A 20,637-nucleotide genomic window follows, 5' to 3' on the forward strand; every position below is an offset into this window, starting at 1 on the left:
ACGCATGCGCAAAAGTGCTACCGTCGGAGAAGTGTGCGAGAGAGGAGCTATCGTCTGCATCGTAATGTTTTCGTTCATTCCTCCTACAGAACTGGCAATATAGGAGTACTATATCTGGTAACAACATTTTCCAAATAATCATTTTTTGTATTATTTTCCTTTCATCTCTATTGTTATTACCTCTATTTTCGAATAAAATATTTTATAATTCTTCATTATTATCATCACTATCTGAAGAAGAACTACTCAAAGATTAAAAAATGATGTTTTCGAGTAAAATATATTGTTCCATAATAATAATTAATGTAATTGCAACACTTTCATATATAGTACATACGATACAATACAATCCTAATGAATTTCAATGGGAGAAACAAAACGCAGCACTGGGAGTTTTCAATACTGCCAACTTTATCTTTTTTCCCAGCACCGACCAAACATATTTTCGAACGCACTATTAATGACTGTTAATCTAATTCGATTACTCTAGAGACACATCATTGATCTGGATTAGTCTAGCGAAATTTAGGAAGTCTATCGCTGAGTATCACTGCTCAGTCCGATTAGTGTCGTAAACACCCACAACCACTCACTGAACGGCTAATGCGGTGTCTACAATGAGATTTTACACGTCGCCTACAATGGCAGTAGGATTAATGGATTAAAGCAGTAACTTAAGAAATTGACCAATCACAATCAAGCATCAAAAGAATACTCGACTGTGATTGATCAATTTCTTGAGTTACAGCTTTAATCCATTAATCCTATTGCCATTGTAGACGACTTGGACCATATAGAAATGGACTGCGCGTTAGTGCTGGGACTGCTGGCGAGTTGATAGACAAGGACAGCAATCTAAGTGATATAACTAGAGACACCTCCAATTAGACACAGTGTAATTGGACACAACTGGCTTTGATTGGCTGATCGTGCTTGATCGTGCTGATTACTCTAGGCATCGGTCGATATAATTGGCTATGTCTAATCGGGCTGTGTCTAATCAGGCAATCTATTGGTGCTTTCCATTTAGCGACATAAGTCGACACAAGCGTCATTCTATCTTTTTTCAATGAATAACAATAAACAAAGATAGAATGACACTTGTGTCGACTTGTGTTGCTAAATGGAAAGCACCCTATGTCTAATCGGACTGTGTCTAATCAGGCAATCCCCATATAACTGAGGGTCTTAAGGCCTAGTCTCTTTCTTGTCATACACACAGATTTTATATCTTTTTCTCTTTGCCCCAACTTGGCAACAGCCAAAACAAAGGCAATGCGCAGTCCATTTCTATATGGTCTAAGGTAGACGACGCTTTAAAGGTCATTCTACAATGGTCGTGGCATAAGGTTGTAAGGCATAAAGGCCATCACACACAAAATTGCATAGCTGCATATGTATAGCATAAGATTATATGGACCAATGAGTATCGAATATTATGTTATATAAATCAATATGGCGACTTAATACTCGATGCTCATTAGTCCATATGATCTTATGCTATGCATATGCAGCTATGCAATTTTGTGTGTGATGGCCTTAAGACTCAAGAAATTGACTAATCACAGTCAAGTATTAAGAGAATACTCGACTGTGATTGGTCAATTTTTTTAGTCTTACGCCTTATAACTTTATGCTACGGCCATTGTAGAATGACTTTAAAGCCGGATCTACTTGGTCGTATCTTAACACCACAAGTCGATTATTTCAAAAATAATCAACCATAATTGTCAATTTGCCTACGACTTAGGGCCAGTGATGGTAGACCGGGTGATTTTTTCGCGCATGACATATCTTTACGTTACGATTTTTTCTGTGCGTTGACTGAAGTTTAAGTTTACGTACGGAGTTAAATTTACGATCTATACTTAACGTAACGTAATACGATACGGAATCAGTAAGCCCGGGTCTACAATAGGTAATTTAAGCCCTAAGCCTTAAGAAATTGACCAATCACAGTCAGATATTCTCTTCATACTTGACTGTGATTGGTCAATTTCTTAAGGCTTAGGGCTTAAATTACCTATTGTGGACCCGGGCTAATGGTAGGCCGGGTGATTTTTTCGCGCATGCGCAGTAGTAATCACAGGAAAGCAACGGTGTATCAGATAGCGAATTATGGGCGCCAAAGTTTTGGCGGGCAAGCTGAGGTCGGTGATGCTAGAAAGAAGTCCCGAGTCCCGAGTGAATGTTATAATGTTTTAAAGTACAGCGGAAAAAGTGATTAGTGAAATGATTAGTGAAAGTGTGCTGTTGGTCGCTCGTAAAAATTTTCTAAAAATTTTCCCTCAGAAATTTATTTAAGGATGACGAGTGATACACTTTTTACTTCTACTAGATACTTCGTTAACGCCGCGCATGCGCGAAAAAATCACCCGGCCTACCATCACTGTACGGAACACCTTGTGCGGAGGCCCTTAGACAGTAAACTTAAGACTTAAACGAATCGACCAATCACAGTCGAGCAATAAGGCAGTGGCCGTCGATTCGTTCAAGTCTTAAGTTTACTGTCTGAGTTTTTTTATGTGCTCCAGGCTTTAGACCGTAATTTTGATGGACCAAATTCGGTCGATATGACAGATTTCCTAACCTTACAAAACGTCATTTACAGTAGTTTATTTTATGTATATACTGTCTTTATATTGTGAAATAAGTGAAATTTTACTTATTATTATAACATTATTCTACACATACTAAAAATATATATATATATATATATATATATATATATATATGTATATATATGAATAAAATTTCATTGAAATTGGTAAGCGAAAAGTTTTGCATATTCACCGAAAATTTATTTTTTGAACTTACTTACATTATTTATGTGCAAATTATCTCATATTTACAACATGTAACATTATTAACATTTATACAGATTACTTGGTGGGATGCATTCGACTATAAGAGAGATATATTAATTCTTTTAAAAAGAAGATTAATTTAAAATTGATTAACTTCTTTTTGTTTTCTCTTTCTCTCTCTAATTTTAATCAGAATGATATTGAAGTTAATTAATTATTTAAAAGATCCTCAACTAGTTGCAACAATTCAAAAATTTTTTGGTATTGAAATATATTATAATAAACATTTTAAGAAGTTTAAATCTAATGAAATAACTCAAAAAACTGAAAAAAGAGGACGTATTTATATTGATCATAATGAAGAAAATTATATTTTGACTTGTCATAATATAAAAATAAATAACTGTATAAGCAGTTCGAAGAAATTCAATAGATCCATAGAGCAAACGGAATTTTTAAAACAGCAAAAAAATGAATCAATGAGCAAAGAAGAAACTTCAACAATTTCAGAAAATCCACATTATACAATTACCAATTCATTTTGGTATTATCTATTTTTATTTGGAACTGAACTAGGAGACGAAATCTTTTATTCGTCATTTATACCTTTCTTATTTTGGAATATTGATGGAGCAGTTGGTCGAAGAGTAGTCTTAGTATGGGCCATTGTTATGACTATTGGTAAAATCAATTTATTATTAAGAATAAAATAGTATATATATATATATGTATATATATATATATATATATATATATATATATATATACAGGGTGTCCCATTTTAATGCCCCACCCCAAATAACTTTCTTATTTTTAATTTTAGAAAAAGATGTTTCAGACAAAAGTTGTATGGTTTCGAGGGGGACATAAGATGGTACCATTAATTTGATCTTGAAGAGTCACATGAAGGTTACGTGAAGATCATTTTCAATTTCTTAAATGGAACACCCTATATATTTTTGCATATTCTTGTAGCTTATCTCGAGAGCTTTCCAAAACACTATAAATAAACATTTTTTCATCAAGTACGTTTCGAGTAATGAGGCTTGAAATCATTTCTTAATTTTACATAAACCATAAAATATCTTGTAAAATATTCATTTTTTGATTATCTTACCTTAATACTTTTATGTACAAAATAATGAGAGAAATCCATTGGTGCAAAGAAAACATACAGTTGTTTTTAAGAAAAAAATATGTAATTTGCAATTAACAATTCCATATTTTTTCTTAAAAACAACTGTATGTTTTCTTTACACCAATTGATTTCTCTCATTATTTTGTACATAAAAGTATTAAGGTAAGATAATCAAAAAATGAATATTTTACAAGATATTTTATGGTTTATGTAAAATTAAGAAATGATTTCAAGCCTCATTACTCGAAACGTACTTGATGAAAAAATGTTTATTTATAGTGTTTTGGAAAGCTCTCGAGATAAGCTACAAGAATATGCAAAAATATATAGGGTGTTCCATTTAAGAAATTGAAAATGATCTTCACGTAACCTTCATGTGACTCTTCAAGATCAAATTAATGGTACCATCTTATGTCCCCCTCGAAACCATACAACTTTTGTCTGAAACATCTTTTTCTAAAATTAAAAATAAGAAAGTTATTTGGGGTGGGGCATTAAAATGGGACACCCTGTATATATACACAGGATGTTTCATTTTAATTATCCCAGGTAAATATCTCGAAAAATATGGAAATTATGAAAAAATGTTTCCGACAAAAGTTGTATGGTTTTCGAGGGGATCATAAGATAGTAACATTGGTTTGACTTTGAACAGTAATTTGAAGGTCACATAAAGGTCACCTTAAATTTCTTAAATGGAACATCCTATATATTATTGCATATTCTTGTAGCTTATTTCGAGAGCTTTCCAAAACACTATAATAAATTATTTTTTCATGAAGTACTTTTCGAGTTATAAGGCTTGAAATCATTTCTTAATTTTACATAAATCATAAAATATCTTGTAAAATATTCATGTTTCGATTATCTTACCTTAATATTTTTATATATAAAATAATGAGAGGAATCAATTAGTGTAAAGAAAACACATAGTTGTTTCTAAGAAAAAATATGTAATTTGCAATTAACAATTACATATTTTTTCTTAAAAACAACTATGTGTTTTCTTTACATTAATTGATTCCTCTCATTATTTTGTATATAAAAGTATTAAGGTAAGATAATCGAAACATGAATATTTTACAAGATATTTTATGGTTTATGTAAAATTAAGAAATGATTTCAAGCCTTATAACTCGAAAAGTACTTCATGAAAAAATAATTTATTATAGTGTTTTGGAAAGCTCTCGAGATAAGATACAAGAATATGCAATGAAAAATAGTAGATTCCATTTAAGAAATTTAAGGTGACCTTTATGTGACCTTCAAATGACTGTTCAAAGTCAAACCAATGTTACTATCTTATGGGCCCCTCGAAACCATACAACTTTTGTCCGAAACATTTTTTCATAATTTGAATTTTTTTTTTAGATATTTGGCTGGGGCGATTAAAATGAAACATCCTTTATATATATATATATATATATATATATATATATATATATAAATATTATATATATTATATGTATATTATATATATATTATATATATATTTTATATATATATATATATAAGTATATTATATATATATATATATATATATATATATATATATATTATACTTTAAATACATTAATATAAAATGTTATATTATTCTTAAATTTGTTATATATTCTTAGGACAGGTATTAAAAGATATAATTTGTTGGCCCAGGCCAGCATGTCCTCCAGCAGTTAGATTACAAAACAAATGGTCACAAGAATATGGAATGCCATCTACTCATGCTATGGTCGGTTTTGCGATTCCATTTTCCATAGTATCATTTACAATGAATAAATATATTTATCCATTTTTTGTTGGCTATTTTATTGCTTTAGTTTGGTAAGTTTATATATTGTAAAGATATTTTATTATTAGTTACTTATTAATGTTTGTATTAGTAAAATTGTATTAATGTGTAAAATAATGGAATTGTGTAATATAAGATTTTTTTAGGTGTATACTTGTCAGTATGAGCAGACTCTATCTAGGTATGCACACTGTGTTAGATATTGTAATTGGCTTAATATTAACAATTGTATTAATGATTCCATTGGTACCTTTAGTAGACATAACAAATTCTTATATCATTACGAATTTTTGGTTATCAGCAATTTTAATTGTGATCAGTATCATTGTTATTGTATATTATCCACTCAATGATAAATGGACACCTACTAGGTATAGATAAGTATTGGTATTATATATGATTAATATTATAATTATATATAAGCAATTAATTTTTTTCTTTTTACATATCATTTTGGTTTATTTCAGAAGTGACACTGCTATGGTTATGTCAGTCACAGCAGGAATTCACATGGGAGCATGGCTTAGTCATTATAATGGTGTATTAAGTGCTTCGTCGATTTCACCACCCTATCATATTGTTTGGCCAACATATTCTATGCTTGGTCATCTAATTCTTAGAACTGTACTTGGTTTTTCTACTATTATTACAACAAAAGTTCTCTGCAAATGTCTTAGTTACACTATAGTATGTGCCATATTACGAATTAATTGCAAGGAACTTATGAAATGCCAAGATTATAATGGAAATCAAAATAAAGTGTTCGTCGATCTAATTTACAAATACGTAGCATGTTTCATGATAGGAATAACTACAGTATATTTGTTGCCACAAGTTTTTAGTACGATAGGTATTGAACGACCGGGATTTTATACAGAAATGTAAAAAATTTATTATGTAATTTATTCAATTTATATTGCTCTATGAAATATATTTTATATCTTGTTTATTCATTACATATTTTTATAATTTTAGCAAAAAATCTAGATCTAGAAAGAGAAATTTATTATTTAATATGTAATATACATATATATATATATTTTTTTTTTTAAGTTAAAAATTAAGAGTTTTGAACTGTAAAATATAATAAAATTAATTATTTTGATAAAATTAACAAAGTTTTTTAAAAGTAACTAAAGATAAAATAATATTTTAGTACTCATTTTTTATTTTTGTTTTATTAATGAATCTACACGTAATACCTGAAAAAAATTAAGGATTAATAAATTAATATGTATACAATATATATAAATATAATAATACAATATATATAATATTTAAAAAAATATACTTTCTTACCATAATTTTACAATCTAAAAAGGCTTTTGCACTATTTGCTTCAAGAATATATGGAAATAAAATATCATAACAACAAGCTTTCTTATCTGTAATATTCATATGATCAGAGTTAATCAATACTACTATATCCTCAATTGAAACCTGTAAGTAAAAAAAAGCATTTAATATTTAATCTATAAGATAAATTATATTTAATAATTTTATGGCTTACGCTTCTTGGCATGTCAAATAAAACTATTAAATGTTCAGCTGAACCTTTTAATGGTTTTTTTAAAATTACATAATTCATTCTTGCTATATCATTATTTTGTACATTAATTGTGTTAATGATAGGTGTCATAGAACCTGACATTTCTTCAATCAATGGCATGTGATTTTGTAACTTTTTAATTTCGCGATTTTCTATTCTATGCTGTTGCAATTTTCCCATTACCTAAAATATTAGTCATTAATATACTTTATATAAATGTTTATATAATTAACACTTACCTTTCGATTTTTAAGAATAATATAATCTTCTGCATCAAGTTTTTTATCAAATTTATCTGCCACTCCACTTAGTATGACTAATATTGTAAATGCCATAAAATGTTTTTTCTCTTGACACTTTTTAAAATATGCTTCATTTATCATGACATCATATGTTGCACTGGGTGTACCAGCTATAAAAAAAGCAAAATACAAATTTACAAATACTTATAAGATGACTCATACATATCATTCTAATATTGAAAGAAATCAAGAGATTGTCATTACATTTATCAGTTTCCATTTTTTCACCACATATACTCATTGGTATAATATAATTAGGTACTTCATCATTTAAAAGTTCAAATAGTTTAGTATCGGATATATCGTCTGGTGGTGGAATTTTATCAGATATGCATATGTTTACAAAAATCTTTCTTTTATCAGTTGTTTTAGTTTTCACACAGATACCTACAATCATATTGCGGAAAAAATTCTTGTTAAACAATGTACAGAGCAATATTATACAAACCAGGAGTAGGTTGCACAAGAATAGATGCTTTTGAATCAAATTGTTTCATTAATTCGTCCATCTGCTGATTTAAAGCATCTTTATTTTTATCCTGTTGGATAGATTAAATATTTGTTATTCTAGTAATTTTTTATGTATATTAAATTAATATTAATTTTATTTTATGTATATTAAATTAATATTAATTTAATATATATTTATCATATATTTACCGATAATAACAAATTTTTCATTTTGATAGAGTCATCAATATCGAGAAATATATTGTCATTCATTATCTCTTTAACCAAAGATAAAATAACAATTTTTACTTTACTAAACAATTATTATAATTCAATCTTTATAAACAACTATTATAATTTATCTTGATGTACTCTATGAGTTATTTTTCTCTGGAAGAAAAGTTGAAAAGAATGATACGCGACACACAACACACAAATAAATAAAAGCTCTTGCACAGTATAGAGACTCTCTAATCAGAGGGTCTGTTCTTTTTAGCTGCACTGCTGCACTAGTGAAATAAGTTAGAAAGAGACAGGATATTTACGACGGGGATTGCCCGATTAGACACAGTACGATTAGACACAGCCAATCATATCGACCGATGCCTAGGGTAACCAGCACGATCAAGCACGATTAGCCAATCAAAGCCAGTTGTGCCCAATTGTACTGTGTCTAATCGGAAGTGTCTCATTTACGACAACTAATCGGAGGCCCTATTTTCGAAATCGTGCGAAAAATTAGGCCTGTTCGGCCCGTTCTACAATGAGTCATAAGTCATAAGTCGTAGACAAATTGACCAATCATGGTTGATTATTTCAAAAATAATCAACCATGATTGGTCAATTTGCCTACGATTTATGACTTGTGACGTTACGATACCAATGGGTGTGTTTCGGGGTCGCATCGCTACAGTAGCGCTTCAGCTTTTTTGCTACAATTGTAGCAGAAAAAAATGGCGACCGCTACAATTGTAGCAGAAAGTCCTGAAACGTACTTTTATAGCGCTACCCAGACAGCACAAAAAGCCCAAAAGATGTCTTAAAGGCCGGTATTCATAGTCCGATCTTATATTTGAGATCGTCTTAAGTTCGAGCTTGAAATGCAGCTATTTGATTGGTTGAATGAGGTCTTAAGTCAACCTCCAAGCAGACTTAAGACGATCTTAAATATAAGATCGGACTATAAATACCGGCCTTAAAAGATATCTAGAGGACTTTCTAGAAGACGTTTTTAAATCGTCTTTTAGATGTTTTTTGGACATGTGTGCTGTCTAGACTATAGCGCTTTAATAACGTGAAACACGCTTATGTAGCGCTACAGTAGCGCTACTGTAGCGATGCGACCTCGAAACACACCCAATGTAGATCCGACTTTAAACAATATTAGTGATATATTGTGATATATATTGTTATATGTATATATTATATATTATATGAAAATTTATAATATATATATGATGATAAATCTAATTTAAATATATGAAAATATTATAATATATGTGAAATATATGAAAATATATTTATAATATATATGAAAATATAATTAAAAAATATATATATTATATTTTAATTTTCCAAGCTTATTTATTAAAATATTTTAAAGTTGAGTTTTTTATTTTTAAAAAATGTATTCACGCCGCCATTCGCCGCCGCCGTCGATAAATTATCACTCACCGATTACGCCGCCACCAAAAGGAAAATTTTCGGCGAATCCGCCGCCGCCAAGTTATTTTGTTTCTAATGCCGCCGTCAATGTGAAATGTAACGGCGCAAGGGTCTTTACTGTGGTCTAGAGAGCCTATAATCAGAGTGACGACATCAGAAGAGATCCGCCATTTTTTATCGAAATTGTGCGAGAGAGAAAGAAATATGTAAGAGAGAGAAAGAGATGTGCGAAAGAGAAAGAGACATATGCGGTCTTTGTCTGTAACTCTATCTGTCAGTGTTATGTCAGTGAGGTTAAGCGAAAATTGACAGCATTTCCTCTATCATACTTATATTAAAAGTCAAAATTATTATAAAATGGTTGGCTGTACGATTTTTGTACTAATTTTTCAGACAAGGGATATAGTATGAAAATATTACCAAGAGATGTACAACGTCGAAATCAATGGATTAGTAATATAAATAATAAATACGCAAACTGGATACCAGCTAAAAATTCATGTTTAACAATGTGCAATATGCAACAATATAATTTTTTATATATATCTATTTATTTCCTATTTTAATTTTTTAATTTAAACACTTCATTTACTCAATATAAAATTTAGATAAATTTGAAAACCTGGCGGACCAATCAGAAGTGGCACCCAGTTGTCGCCACTTTGTAGACTCTCTACTGTGGCCTAGAGAACCTCTAGGAGAGAGAATGGACAACTGATCAAGCTTTTTCATGATTGGCTGGCAGAAAATGTATCAATTTTAGCTATTGCGACGCCAATGCAAAATATGATGACACACAAATAGGACACACATGACACACATATATTAACCTATTTGTGTGTATCATATTTTGCATTGGCGTCGCAATAGCTAAAATTGATACATTTTCTGCCAGCCAATCATGAAAAAGCTTGATCACATGTCACATGATCAGTTGTCCATTCTCTCTCCTAGAGGTTCTCTACTGTGGCCGGGTGAGTTTTTCGCACATGCGCAGTAGTAATCACAAGAAAGCAACGGTGTATCGCGGATTATGGGCGCCAAAGTTTTGGCGGGCAAGCTGAGGTCGTACTGTTTTAAAGTACAGCGAGAAAAATGATTAATGAAATGAAAGTATGCTGTTGGTCGCTCGTAAAAATTTTCTAAAAATTTTCCTTCAGAAATTTATTTAAGGGCGACCAGTGACACACCTTTTGCTTCTACTAGATACTTCGCTGCGTTCGCGGTGCATGCGCGAAAAACTCACCCGGCCAGCAGCCTACCTATCATCACTCATCACTGAATACAGGGTGCTTTCCAGCTATGGTAACACAGTGATACACTGTGTGACACAGTGTTACACAGTGTCGACTTGTAGCTGGAACGCTTTTTAGCTTTCTTATTTTGCCACTAGAGTGCAGGGCAGTCACTTTTAATAGTTGTCACTAGGTCTAAATTTTCAGAACGTTCCCACACAACATTATGTCGTCTTAAAGACGTCTAGATGTCTTTAAGTCGTCTTTTTAGCGAATATAAAAGTTTGGTTATCTTCTATCACGCAATACCATTCTTAAAAAAATTAATGATACCAAATATGAAATGTTATGTTGGCACTCACTGGGGTGCTACAAAACGACGACACAGGCGAACACAGCATTTTTGCTGTGTACGATTGTGTCGACTTGTGTCGTAGTTGGAAAGCACTTGTATCGACACTGTAGCGACACAGTGTCGCCTGTGTTGCTTGCTGGAAAGCACCCACAATCAGTCCTTTCTTTGCAAGCGAGAGGTTGTTTTAGCAGTTTTCAGGTTTCTTTCTGCTAATAATATGGATAATGTGTCACATATAGATGCTTGTAACCTTATCTTTTATATATGTTTTGTATTTTAATTAGTTTTAACGGTTTTCGAACTTGACAATGATGCAGCGATATGATATTCTGATTCAAGAAATTGAATGCATCGACGATTATTTGGGTCCAACATTCCGGTAAGTAAAATTATGAATTTATGAGTTGTATCGGAGTATATGCTCTCAAAAAAACCATCCCCTTGTTTAAAAACAAAATTGACATATATCAAATACACATAACCATATCACTCACACACATACACACACACACACACACACTCCATATATATATGTATGATGTGTGTGTATACACACACACACACACACACACACACACACACACATATATATATATATCAAGTATATATACAGGATGTCAGAGCAATATCTTCTCAAAAAAAAAAGTTTGAAGAAAAAATATGTAAGTAACAGTTGCAATTAACAATTATATTTTTTTTCGAAACAATTATGTGTTTTCTTTACACCAATTAATTCCTCTCATTATTTTGTACATAAAAGTATTAAGGTAAGATAATTGAAAAATGAATATTTTACAAGATATTTTATGGTTTATGTAAAATTAAGAAATTATTTCAAGCATCATAACTCGAAAAGTACTCAATGAAAAAACTTTATGATAGTATACTACTTCATGATAATGTTTTGAAAAGCACTTGAAGTAAGCTAGAATAATTCTCTTCAAAAAAACTATCGAGTGTGTGTGTATGTGTGTGTGTGTGTACACACATATATACTTGATAGTTTGAAGAGAATTAGTAATAAATCTGTATATAATTTATATTTTAAATAAATTTATAGGATACATATCAAGAACATCAATTAATCATATAGTATTATATTTCAAATACAAATATTTTATGAAATAGATTTTACTGATATTAATATATCCATCTTGTTTTCAGATATTATTACAATAAAAAAATGATACTTAAAGTACTTAAGAAATGATTAAAGATGATGAAAAGGAAAATTATTATATATGTTTTGTGTTATAGAGCAATTTATGATGGACAAGAACATCAAAAATTTATGGAAAAACTTGATGATTGTATTAAAAATCATGATAAAGATATTGAGAGGATGTGCAATCATCATTATCAAGGATTTATTGATTCTATTCGGGAACTCTTACAAGTTCGCTCTCAAGCTCAACAATTAAATGTTAGTTTTATTGTGCTTTGAAAGTAATATAAAAATATGATAACAATTTAATTGCACAGTAATATTATGTAATTATAAACTTAGTTATATTAAATATATATATTAAAAAGATTATTTTTTAATATTTAAAACAGACAGAAATATTAGAGCTTGATAAACATATTACTGCTACATCTACCAAAGTGATTGAAATGGGTGAAGAACTCGTAAAAGCTCGCAAGGTTGAAAGTAATATGGCTGCTGCTGTTAACAGTCTTACTGTGTGTCTTCCTGTCTTAGCTGCATATGCAAAGTTGCAAAAGCAATTAAAGGATAAGCGTTATTATCCAGCATTGAAAACACTGGAGCAGTTAGAACATCATGATTTGCCAAGAGTTACAAATTATAGATTTTCTTTTCAAATCACACAACAAATACCACAGTAAGTTTAATTAGAAGCATTATTTGGAAATATTTTCCTGTTACACATAAAGAGAGAAAAAAATAAGAATTATAATATAATTATTTTTTATTTGTCAGATTGCGAGAAAATATAAAAGATGCTTCTATGTCTGATTTACGAGATTTTCTAGAAAATATCAGAAAATATTCACCAAAGATTGGTGAAGTTGCAATGAGACATGTGAGTATAATTTTTTTATATTTTATATCTTATATTAATATATTTTATATTTATATTTTATATCTTCATATATTAATATATTTAATTAATATATTAATCATAATTAATATATTAATATATAAGTATCTCATATGTATAATTTATTTTGTCAAATTTTTTATATTAGACTGCTGAACAATTAGCAGTTGAAGCAGAAATTATTGGGAGAAAAAAAAGAAGATCTCATATAAATAATCAATTAAATGAATCTGAAGAGGAATTAAGTGCTCAAGATTTAATGGATTTCAGCCCAGTATATCGATGTATGCACATTTATACTGTTCTTCGAGAAGAAGAAACTTTTAAAATTTATTATAGGCAACAGAGGAAACAACAAGCTAGACTAGTTTTACAACCACCTATTAACATGGTAAATTTACTTATTAATAATTAAAAAATTAAAAATTGGCATGTAAAAATCAGGATGTAGTAATTGGAGCACAAGAAAGAGAAGGAAACATCTTCTTTCTTTTTTTATTTATTAGTATTTTATTTTTTAGTATATTTAAAAAATACTCGCTTTCATTACAATATATGCATTAAACATGAACATTTCTTGTTTGTTTTTTGACTCAATGTCCAAAGACAAATTTATAATTTGTCAAATTTCAAATTATGGAAAATTATATATACATACACACACACAACATACACACAACGTTATTACCAATCAATTTGTGTACAAGAAATGCAGAATCTAATGATGAATCTGATCTGTTCTCTTGATTATCTCCAGTTTCTGTTCAATGACTAGTTGCATCTCTATTTATTACTAAAATTTGATTTCCGTGTAATAACTCTCTGTGTGTATTCTTATCTTTTTCTTAAATATATAAATATATTAAGACTTGTTATGTTGGAATCATAATAACAGCATTGGTATAATGATGGGAATTGTTCGAAAGAATATTCATCAAATTACTATGAAATATAACAGTCTGCATGTCGATTGCAGAATGATTAATGTAATTTTATATGTCATTATCTGATGTTCTTTAATCTTCAATTAATGTCATGCTAAAAATAGAACAAAAAATGGTTTATCAAAATATTCATGTTTAATACATGTATTGTAATGAAATCAAGTATTTTAAAATATACTAATAAATAAAAGAGAAAAAGAGAAGATATTATCTCTTCTTCCTTTCATTTCAATTATCGCGCCTTGCCAATTTTTAATTTTTTAAATTATTATTTGAATTTTTCTTTTCTTTTAATTTTTTATTCATTAAATATTAAGGCTATGTTTACATGCTAATAAATATTATTTATTTATTTTTAGCATGAGAGTACAGTTGGATATCAAACTTATTTGCATGGTATTATTGGTTTTTTTGTCATAGAAGATCATATATTGAATACAGGTAATGGACTAGCTACACGTACATATTTGGATGAACTTTGGGATATGACATTATCCACAATAGTCGATGCTTTACGCACACATTCGGTAAATATATCATTATTTTCAGTATTATATGTTTGTTACAATATGAACGAATCTGAATTTTTTAGGCATATTGCACAGATGCTACACTTATATTAAAAGTCAAGAATCTCATTATGCTATTCAATACTACTCTAAGGGTAAATAACAAAATTTCTTTTATTGTTTATACAAGATGCTTTCAAAATTGCCGGATGTCCTTTTAATAATAAGTTTGTGATTAATTTGCAAAATATGTCGTCAACAAAAATGTTGAGGCATCACAATTCCCGAATTATAAACGTTTTAAAAATAATTTTTCATAAATTAAATTTTATAGAATTAAAAGATTGCCAAATTATATTTTTCAGTTAATTTCAGGTAAAGTTTACTTTAATAGAATTTTAAAGTTTAGTTACAAAGATATATATTAACACAGTAATGAAAAAATAATGACTTTTGACATTTTTATTGAAGAAAAATTATTTTCAGAGAATCTGTTATTAAAAAGACATCAAATTTTGGAATACATTCTAGCATATGCAACTAAACAACTTTCTATTTATTTTAAACAGAATTATGGCTATTCCGTGGGACAACTTTGGGATTTATTACAAGAAATTAGAGTACATTATAACGAAGTGCTAATGAAACACTGGGTTCAAGTATTTAGGAATATTTTAGATGAAGATAATTTCTTGCCAATTCAAGTAATTCAAATGATCAAAATATTTGATCTATGACTTTCTTTGAATTATTTTTTTGATTATGTTTCAGGTCACAACACAAACAGAATACGATGAAATTCTTAATCTATTTCCTTATCATGATAAAGATTTGCAAAAAGCTGAATTTCCTAAAAAATTTCCATTTTCGGACATGGTACCAAAGGTCTATCAGCAAGTAAAAGAATTTATTTATGCTTGCTTAAAATTCTCAGAGGATTTGAATTTTACCCAAACTGAAATTGATGAGATGATATGCAAATCAACAAATCTTTTACTAACAAGAACTTTCAGTGGATGTTTATCATCATTGTTTCGTAAACCATCTTTAGCGCTTTTACAAGTAGTACAAATTATAATAAACACAGGATATCTTGAAAAATCTACAAAATATTTAGAAGAATTTGTGACTAATATTACTGGGTAAGAATCTAGTATACCGTTTATTTTTCTTTTGGCCCATTTTAATCCATCCAGTCGAATATCTCGAAAACCAAGCCCGGGAGAGAAAAATGTTTCAGACAAAAGTTGTTTGGTTTCGAGGGGACCATAATATGATACCATTGGTTTGATCTTGAAGAGTCATTTGAAGGTTCACGTGAAGGTCACCTCAATTTTTTTAAATGGCACCTCCCTATTTTTTATTACATATTCTTGTAGCTCGAGACCTTCCCAAAACACTATAATAAAATATTTTTTCGTTGAGTATTTTTCGAATTATGAAGCTTGAATAATTTCTTAATTCTACATAAATCATAAAATATTTAGTAAAATATTCATTTTTCGATTATTTTACCTTAATACTTTTATGCACAAAATAATGTGAGAAATCGATTGGTGTAAAGAAAACACATAGTTATTTTTAAGAAAAAATATGTAATTTGCAATTAACAATTGCAAATTGTACATAAAAGTATTAAGGCAAGATAATCGAAAAATGAATATTTTACTAGATATTTTATGATTTATGTAGAATTAAGAAATTATTCAAGTCTCATAACTCGAAAAGTACTTGACGAAAAAATATTTTATTAAAGCATTTTGGAAAGCTTTCGAAGTTAGCTACAAGAAGATGTAATAAAAAATAGGGGGTGCCATTTAAAAAAATTGAAGTGACCTTCACGTGGCCTTCAAATGACTCTTCAAGGTAAAACCAATGGTATCATCTTATGGCCCCCTCGAAACCAAACAACTTTTGTCTGAAACATTTTTCTCTCCTGGGCTTGGTTTTCGAGATATTCGCCTGGATGGATTAAAATGGGCCACCCTGCATATCTTAATATACAGGGTGTTTCATTTTAATCCGACCACCTAAATTTCTCGGAACCTAAGCAAGATAGAGAAAAATGTTTTAGACAAAAGTTGTATGGTTTCAAGGGGGACATAAGATGGTGTCATTAGTTTGATCTTGAAGAGCCACCTGAAGGACACGCGAAGGTCTGCTCCAACTTTTTAAATGGGACACCTTATATGCTTTTGCATATTCTTGTAGCTCATCTCAAGAGCTTTCCAAAACACTATAATTAAGTTAGTTTTCATTAAGTACTTTCCAAGTTATGAGGTTTGAAATCATTTTTTAATTTTACATAAACCGTAAAATATCTTGTAAAATATTCATTTTTCGATTATTTTATCTTAATACTTTTATGTACAAAATAATGAGAGGAATCAATTGGTGTAAAGAAAACTCATAGTTGTTTCGAAAAAAAATATGTAATTTGCAATTAACAATTACATATTTTTTCTTAAAAATAACTATGTCTTTTCGTTGGAGCTGACCTTCGCGTGTCCTTCAGGTGGCTCTTCAAGATCAAACTAATGACACCATCTTATGTCCCCCTTGAAACCATACAACTTTTGTCTAAAACATTTTTCTCTATCTTGCTTAGGTTCCGAGAAATTTAGGTGGGGAGATTAAAATGGGTCACCCTGTATATTTGTTATGGTCTATCTCTTTTAGTTTAAAAGATAAAAGGGGGTGGCCATTTCTAGGTGGGACACCCTGTATATATATATATATATATATATATATATATATATATATATAATTTATATATTTATATATATATATTTATTATAATAATTTTTTTAGCACATGTCATCAAGGGCAATTGAGTTGTGTGGGCGTTGAATCTGCTATGTTTCGAGTCGCGCGGGATGATGCCGAAAAACAGATCTGCGATAAATTGAAAAAGAAGTTGGATGAATTTTTAGAATTGGAGAATTATGATTGGAATTTAGCAGAACCTCAAGGACATGCTTCGGGATTCATTACGGATCTCATAGCGTTCTTGCAGAGCACTTTCACGTGCTTCACTAATTTACCAGTAAATATTACAACATAATGACCATTATGTGTTTCTAAAATATATAATAATTGATATATTTTAGGATGAAGTAGCTCAAGTGGCATGCAAATCTGCATGTTCTCATATTGCTAAAGCTATATTAGACATATTAATCAGTGAAGATGTGAAACAGATATCTATGGGTGCATTACAACAAGTTAATTTAGATACGATACAATGTGAACGTAAGTTTCATTATGTTTTTTTCTCAATATATATTTTTTTCTCAATATATACTTTAAAAAAAATTCAATATTGTAATTTCCAGAATTTGCTGCTTCTGAACCAGTAGTTGGTTTACCAGAAGGGACTTTATTACAATATTTCTTGCAATTAAGACAATTACTAGATTTATTTATGAGTTGGGATTGGCCTACCTATTTTCATGATTATGGTCATGAATGTAATAAATATAATTTAGTAACTCCGAATATGGCTGTCCTTCTGCTGGAAAAGTATATACTATATGTATTATATTACATCTCTTGTTGTCACATTATTAATTACAAAATCTTAATACATATATTTTTTAGATTGAAAGAATCTGATAAAAAAACAATGTTTTCTGTGTTAAAAAAAAGCGAAAGAGATAAAAAAAAATTGCTTGAAACTGTATTAAAGCAATTACGTCAACTGGCACAGACTACCCAACAGCAGTAAAAGTTTTATTGAATTTAATGTAATGTATGTATTCTAAGAAAGTAAATATATAATTTTTATATATATAATTATGAAAAGTCGATTCTTGGTAATGAATGTTATAAAAATTATTCGTATATTTGACTTTTCATATTTATGCTATAATTGATATGTTGTATATTTTGCAAATATTCTTTGATTCTTTGAAATAAGTGATAATTTTAAGTACAATTTTTTTTTATTTGAAAAATAAAAACTTGAAAACATGTACGTTTTTGAAAAAATGTTTCTTAAGTTTAATTACTTGACTTACATTGCCTATGTTACCAATGTTTAAGGCCGCAGCACACACTTTTGCATAAGCGCATAACCATAAACATAAGAAAATTGATTGGTTCATTTTCTTATGCATATACTTGGGGACCAATCAATTTCCTTATGCGTCTGGTTATGCGTTTATGCAAAAGTGTGTGCTGCGGCCTTATAATTTAATCGATTAAGGCCCAGTTCCACAATCCAGTTAATTCGAGTAGTGAATGGACCAATCTAGTTTAACGTATTAAACTCGGATTAACTTGAGTTATGGAATCGGGCCTAACTCGATAATAAGGGGTACAATAAAGGGTACTTTCCGATTCACTCATGATGCGTATGAAGCGATAGAAAATGTATAATATGCATGACATGAACTATAGAAAGTACCCAAAGGTCCATATTCTGAATCCTCTTTTATCGATAAAAAGGCTTTTAAAAGTGGCCTGTAGCCAATCAGAACGCTCATATGCCACTTTTAGGCCCGGTTCCACAACTTGAGTTAATCCGAGTTTAATACGTTAAACTGGGTCCTGATTGGTCCATTTGCTACTTAAACTCGGATTAACTGGATTGTGGAACTGGGCCTTAAGGTGCCTTTACATGGGAGCGTCTGAGCGTCGAGTGTTAAAGCGTCGAAAAGTGTGACATGCGCAGTGTGCCTATGCCAATGTTTCATGCATTCGTGATTAAAAACATTGTTTTTATTGATTTTCAACGTGCACACTCCACACGTTATATCCTATACAAAGAATACATAGTAATAAATAATATTCATGTTGTATTTAGAAAACATATATTTATGCCAATTATACCTTCTATGTTTGGTTATATTGTAATACTTCATGTTGTAATTGCTGCTAACGCGCAATTCTATAATATATATTGTATAATAATATCTATAATATATTATATATATTAATACATTTTCTATGAAGAATATACAATCTACTTATCATTATGGTATCTATTAAATTTTTATTACTAGACATTGGGTGTGTTTCGGGGTCGCATTGAGACACCTCCGATTAGACACAGTACACTGCGCGACAACGATTCGTTCCGTGGCTCCTCTCTCGCGGGGCAAGGGCAGTGTAGAAGTGACCAATCAGCTGGCAGAGTGGCAGTGGCTGATTGGTTAGAGGCTACGCTCCCCTTGCCCCGCGAGAGGGAGCATGGAACGAACCGTTGTCGTGAGTGTACAATTGGACACAACTGGCTTTGATTGGCTAATCGTGCTTGATCGTGCTGGTTACCCTAGGCATCGGTCGATATGATTGGCTGTGTCTAATCGTACTGTGTCTAATCGAGCAATCCCCTTACGTACTGATATACTGTCATGTTCATCTCGTTATCAAGTCTGCCGCTGGCAAGCGGCCTATGACAATTTAAAAATTTTGCGATTAAAATAACTTCAAACACGGTATCAATCGGATAAATGTAGTTAAATATATATAATCAAACTTTTTATTATCAGATTAATTAAAAATTATCCGATTTACGTCGTGTTTGATATCATTTTAATCACAAAAATCTCAATAATTCATTAAAATTACTTTCATATCGTTAAAATAAAAAATAAAAGTTTCAGATTTTATTTTATAATCTTGTAAATTGCAAATGGATAGAGAAACTGAAGAAGCCGATTGTAAGAGACTTTGGAATTCTTTGATGATAGATCATCTCGCTCGCTCTTGACTCGCTGTCGCTCTCGCACTTGACAGGTCGTAAAGATAAGCGGATTCAGCGCGAATGTAAACATCTTATAAAATAAAAACTGAAACTCTTATTTTTTATTTTGTTCATTTGAAAA

General features: G+C 30.1%; 3 protein-coding genes across 5 annotated transcripts; 2 read left to right on the forward strand and 1 right to left on the reverse strand.

Annotated features, from left to right (window-relative positions):
- Positions 1-2,998: 2,998 nt before the first annotated feature.
- LOC105256695 (sphingosine-1-phosphate phosphatase 2) lies at positions 2,999-6,650 on the forward strand. Of its 2 annotated transcripts, none has more exons than XM_011266846.2 (4): positions 2,999-3,488; positions 5,565-5,766; positions 5,881-6,105; positions 6,202-6,650. In XM_011266846.2, exons 1-4 carry the CDS (start codon positions 3,002-3,004, stop codon positions 6,617-6,619), a joined length of 1,332 nt encoding a protein of 443 aa, XP_011265148.1. In that variant the 5' UTR covers positions 2,999-3,001; the 3' UTR covers positions 6,620-6,650. The 2 variants fall into 2 exon arrangements, with proteins under 2 accessions (XP_011265148.1, XP_011265149.1); XM_011266847.2 differs by having other exon boundaries at positions 3,164-3,488; positions 5,881-5,915; positions 6,202-6,374.
- Positions 6,651-6,900: 250 nt separating this feature from the next.
- On the reverse strand, positions 6,901-8,496 carry LOC105256696 (PIH1 domain-containing protein 1). The gene is made up of 7 exons (XM_011266848.2): positions 8,246-8,496; positions 8,034-8,124; positions 7,790-7,972; positions 7,523-7,695; positions 7,245-7,466; positions 7,034-7,174; positions 6,901-6,936 (listed from the first exon to the last, which is right to left on the reverse strand). Exons 1-7 carry the CDS (start codon positions 8,306-8,308, stop codon positions 6,901-6,903), a joined length of 909 nt encoding a protein of 302 aa, XP_011265150.1. The 5' UTR covers positions 8,309-8,496.
- Positions 8,497-10,992: 2,496 nt separating this feature from the next.
- LOC105256697 (exocyst complex component 6B) lies at positions 10,993-18,567 on the forward strand. Of its 2 annotated transcripts, XM_011266851.3 has the most exons (14): positions 10,993-11,488; positions 11,575-11,669; positions 12,548-12,713; positions 12,848-13,134; positions 13,233-13,335; positions 13,502-13,744; positions 14,657-14,824; positions 14,890-14,961; positions 15,376-15,510; positions 15,578-15,948; positions 17,618-17,852; positions 17,917-18,058; positions 18,142-18,328; positions 18,407-18,567. In XM_011266851.3, exons 2-14 carry the CDS (start codon positions 11,599-11,601, stop codon positions 18,531-18,533), a joined length of 2,307 nt encoding a protein of 768 aa, XP_011265153.2. In that variant the 5' UTR covers positions 10,993-11,488; positions 11,575-11,598; the 3' UTR covers positions 18,534-18,567. The 2 variants fall into 2 exon arrangements, with proteins under 2 accessions (XP_011265153.2, XP_025266539.1); XM_025410754.1 differs by having other exon boundaries at positions 10,993-11,669.
- Positions 18,568-20,637: the final 2,070 nt, after the last annotated feature.

This window comes from Camponotus floridanus, unplaced genomic scaffold (genome assembly GCF_003227725.1).
Source record: "Camponotus floridanus strain SB8 unplaced genomic scaffold, Cflo_v7.5 scaffold34, whole genome shotgun sequence".
Taxonomy (NCBI): Eukaryota; Metazoa; Arthropoda; class Insecta; order Hymenoptera; family Formicidae; genus Camponotus; species Camponotus floridanus.

Coding starts and splice junctions, on each gene's coding strand:
- LOC105256695 (XM_011266846.2), top strand. CDS start 3,002: ATGATATTGAAGTTAATTAATTATTTAAAAGATCCTCAACTAGTTGCA. Junction 5,767..5,880: donor TATTTTATTGCTTTAGTTTG/GTAAGTTTATAT, acceptor AGATTTTTTTAG/GTGTATACTTGTCAGTATGA. Junction 6,106..6,201: donor GATAAATGGACACCTACTAG/GTATAGATAAGT, acceptor GGTTTATTTCAG/AAGTGACACTGCTATGGTTA.
- LOC105256696 (XM_011266848.2), bottom strand. CDS start 8,308: ATGAATGACAATATATTTCTCGATATTGATGACTCTATCAAAATGAAA. Junction 7,175..7,244: donor TATTTGACATGCCAAGAAGC/GTAAGCCATAAA, acceptor TTTTACTTACAG/GTTTCAATTGAGGATATAGT. Junction 6,937..7,033: donor TTTTAGATTGTAAAATTATG/GTAAGAAAGTAT, acceptor AATTTTTTTCAG/GTATTACGTGTAGATTCATT.
- LOC105256697 (XM_025410754.1), top strand. CDS start 11,599: ATGATGCAGCGATATGATATTCTGATTCAAGAAATTGAATGCATCGAC. Junction 14,962..15,375: donor TATTCAATACTACTCTAAGG/GTAAATAACAAA, acceptor TATTTTAAACAG/AATTATGGCTATTCCGTGGG. Junction 18,329..18,406: donor GCTGTCCTTCTGCTGGAAAA/GTATATACTATA, acceptor TATATTTTTTAG/ATTGAAAGAATCTGATAAAA.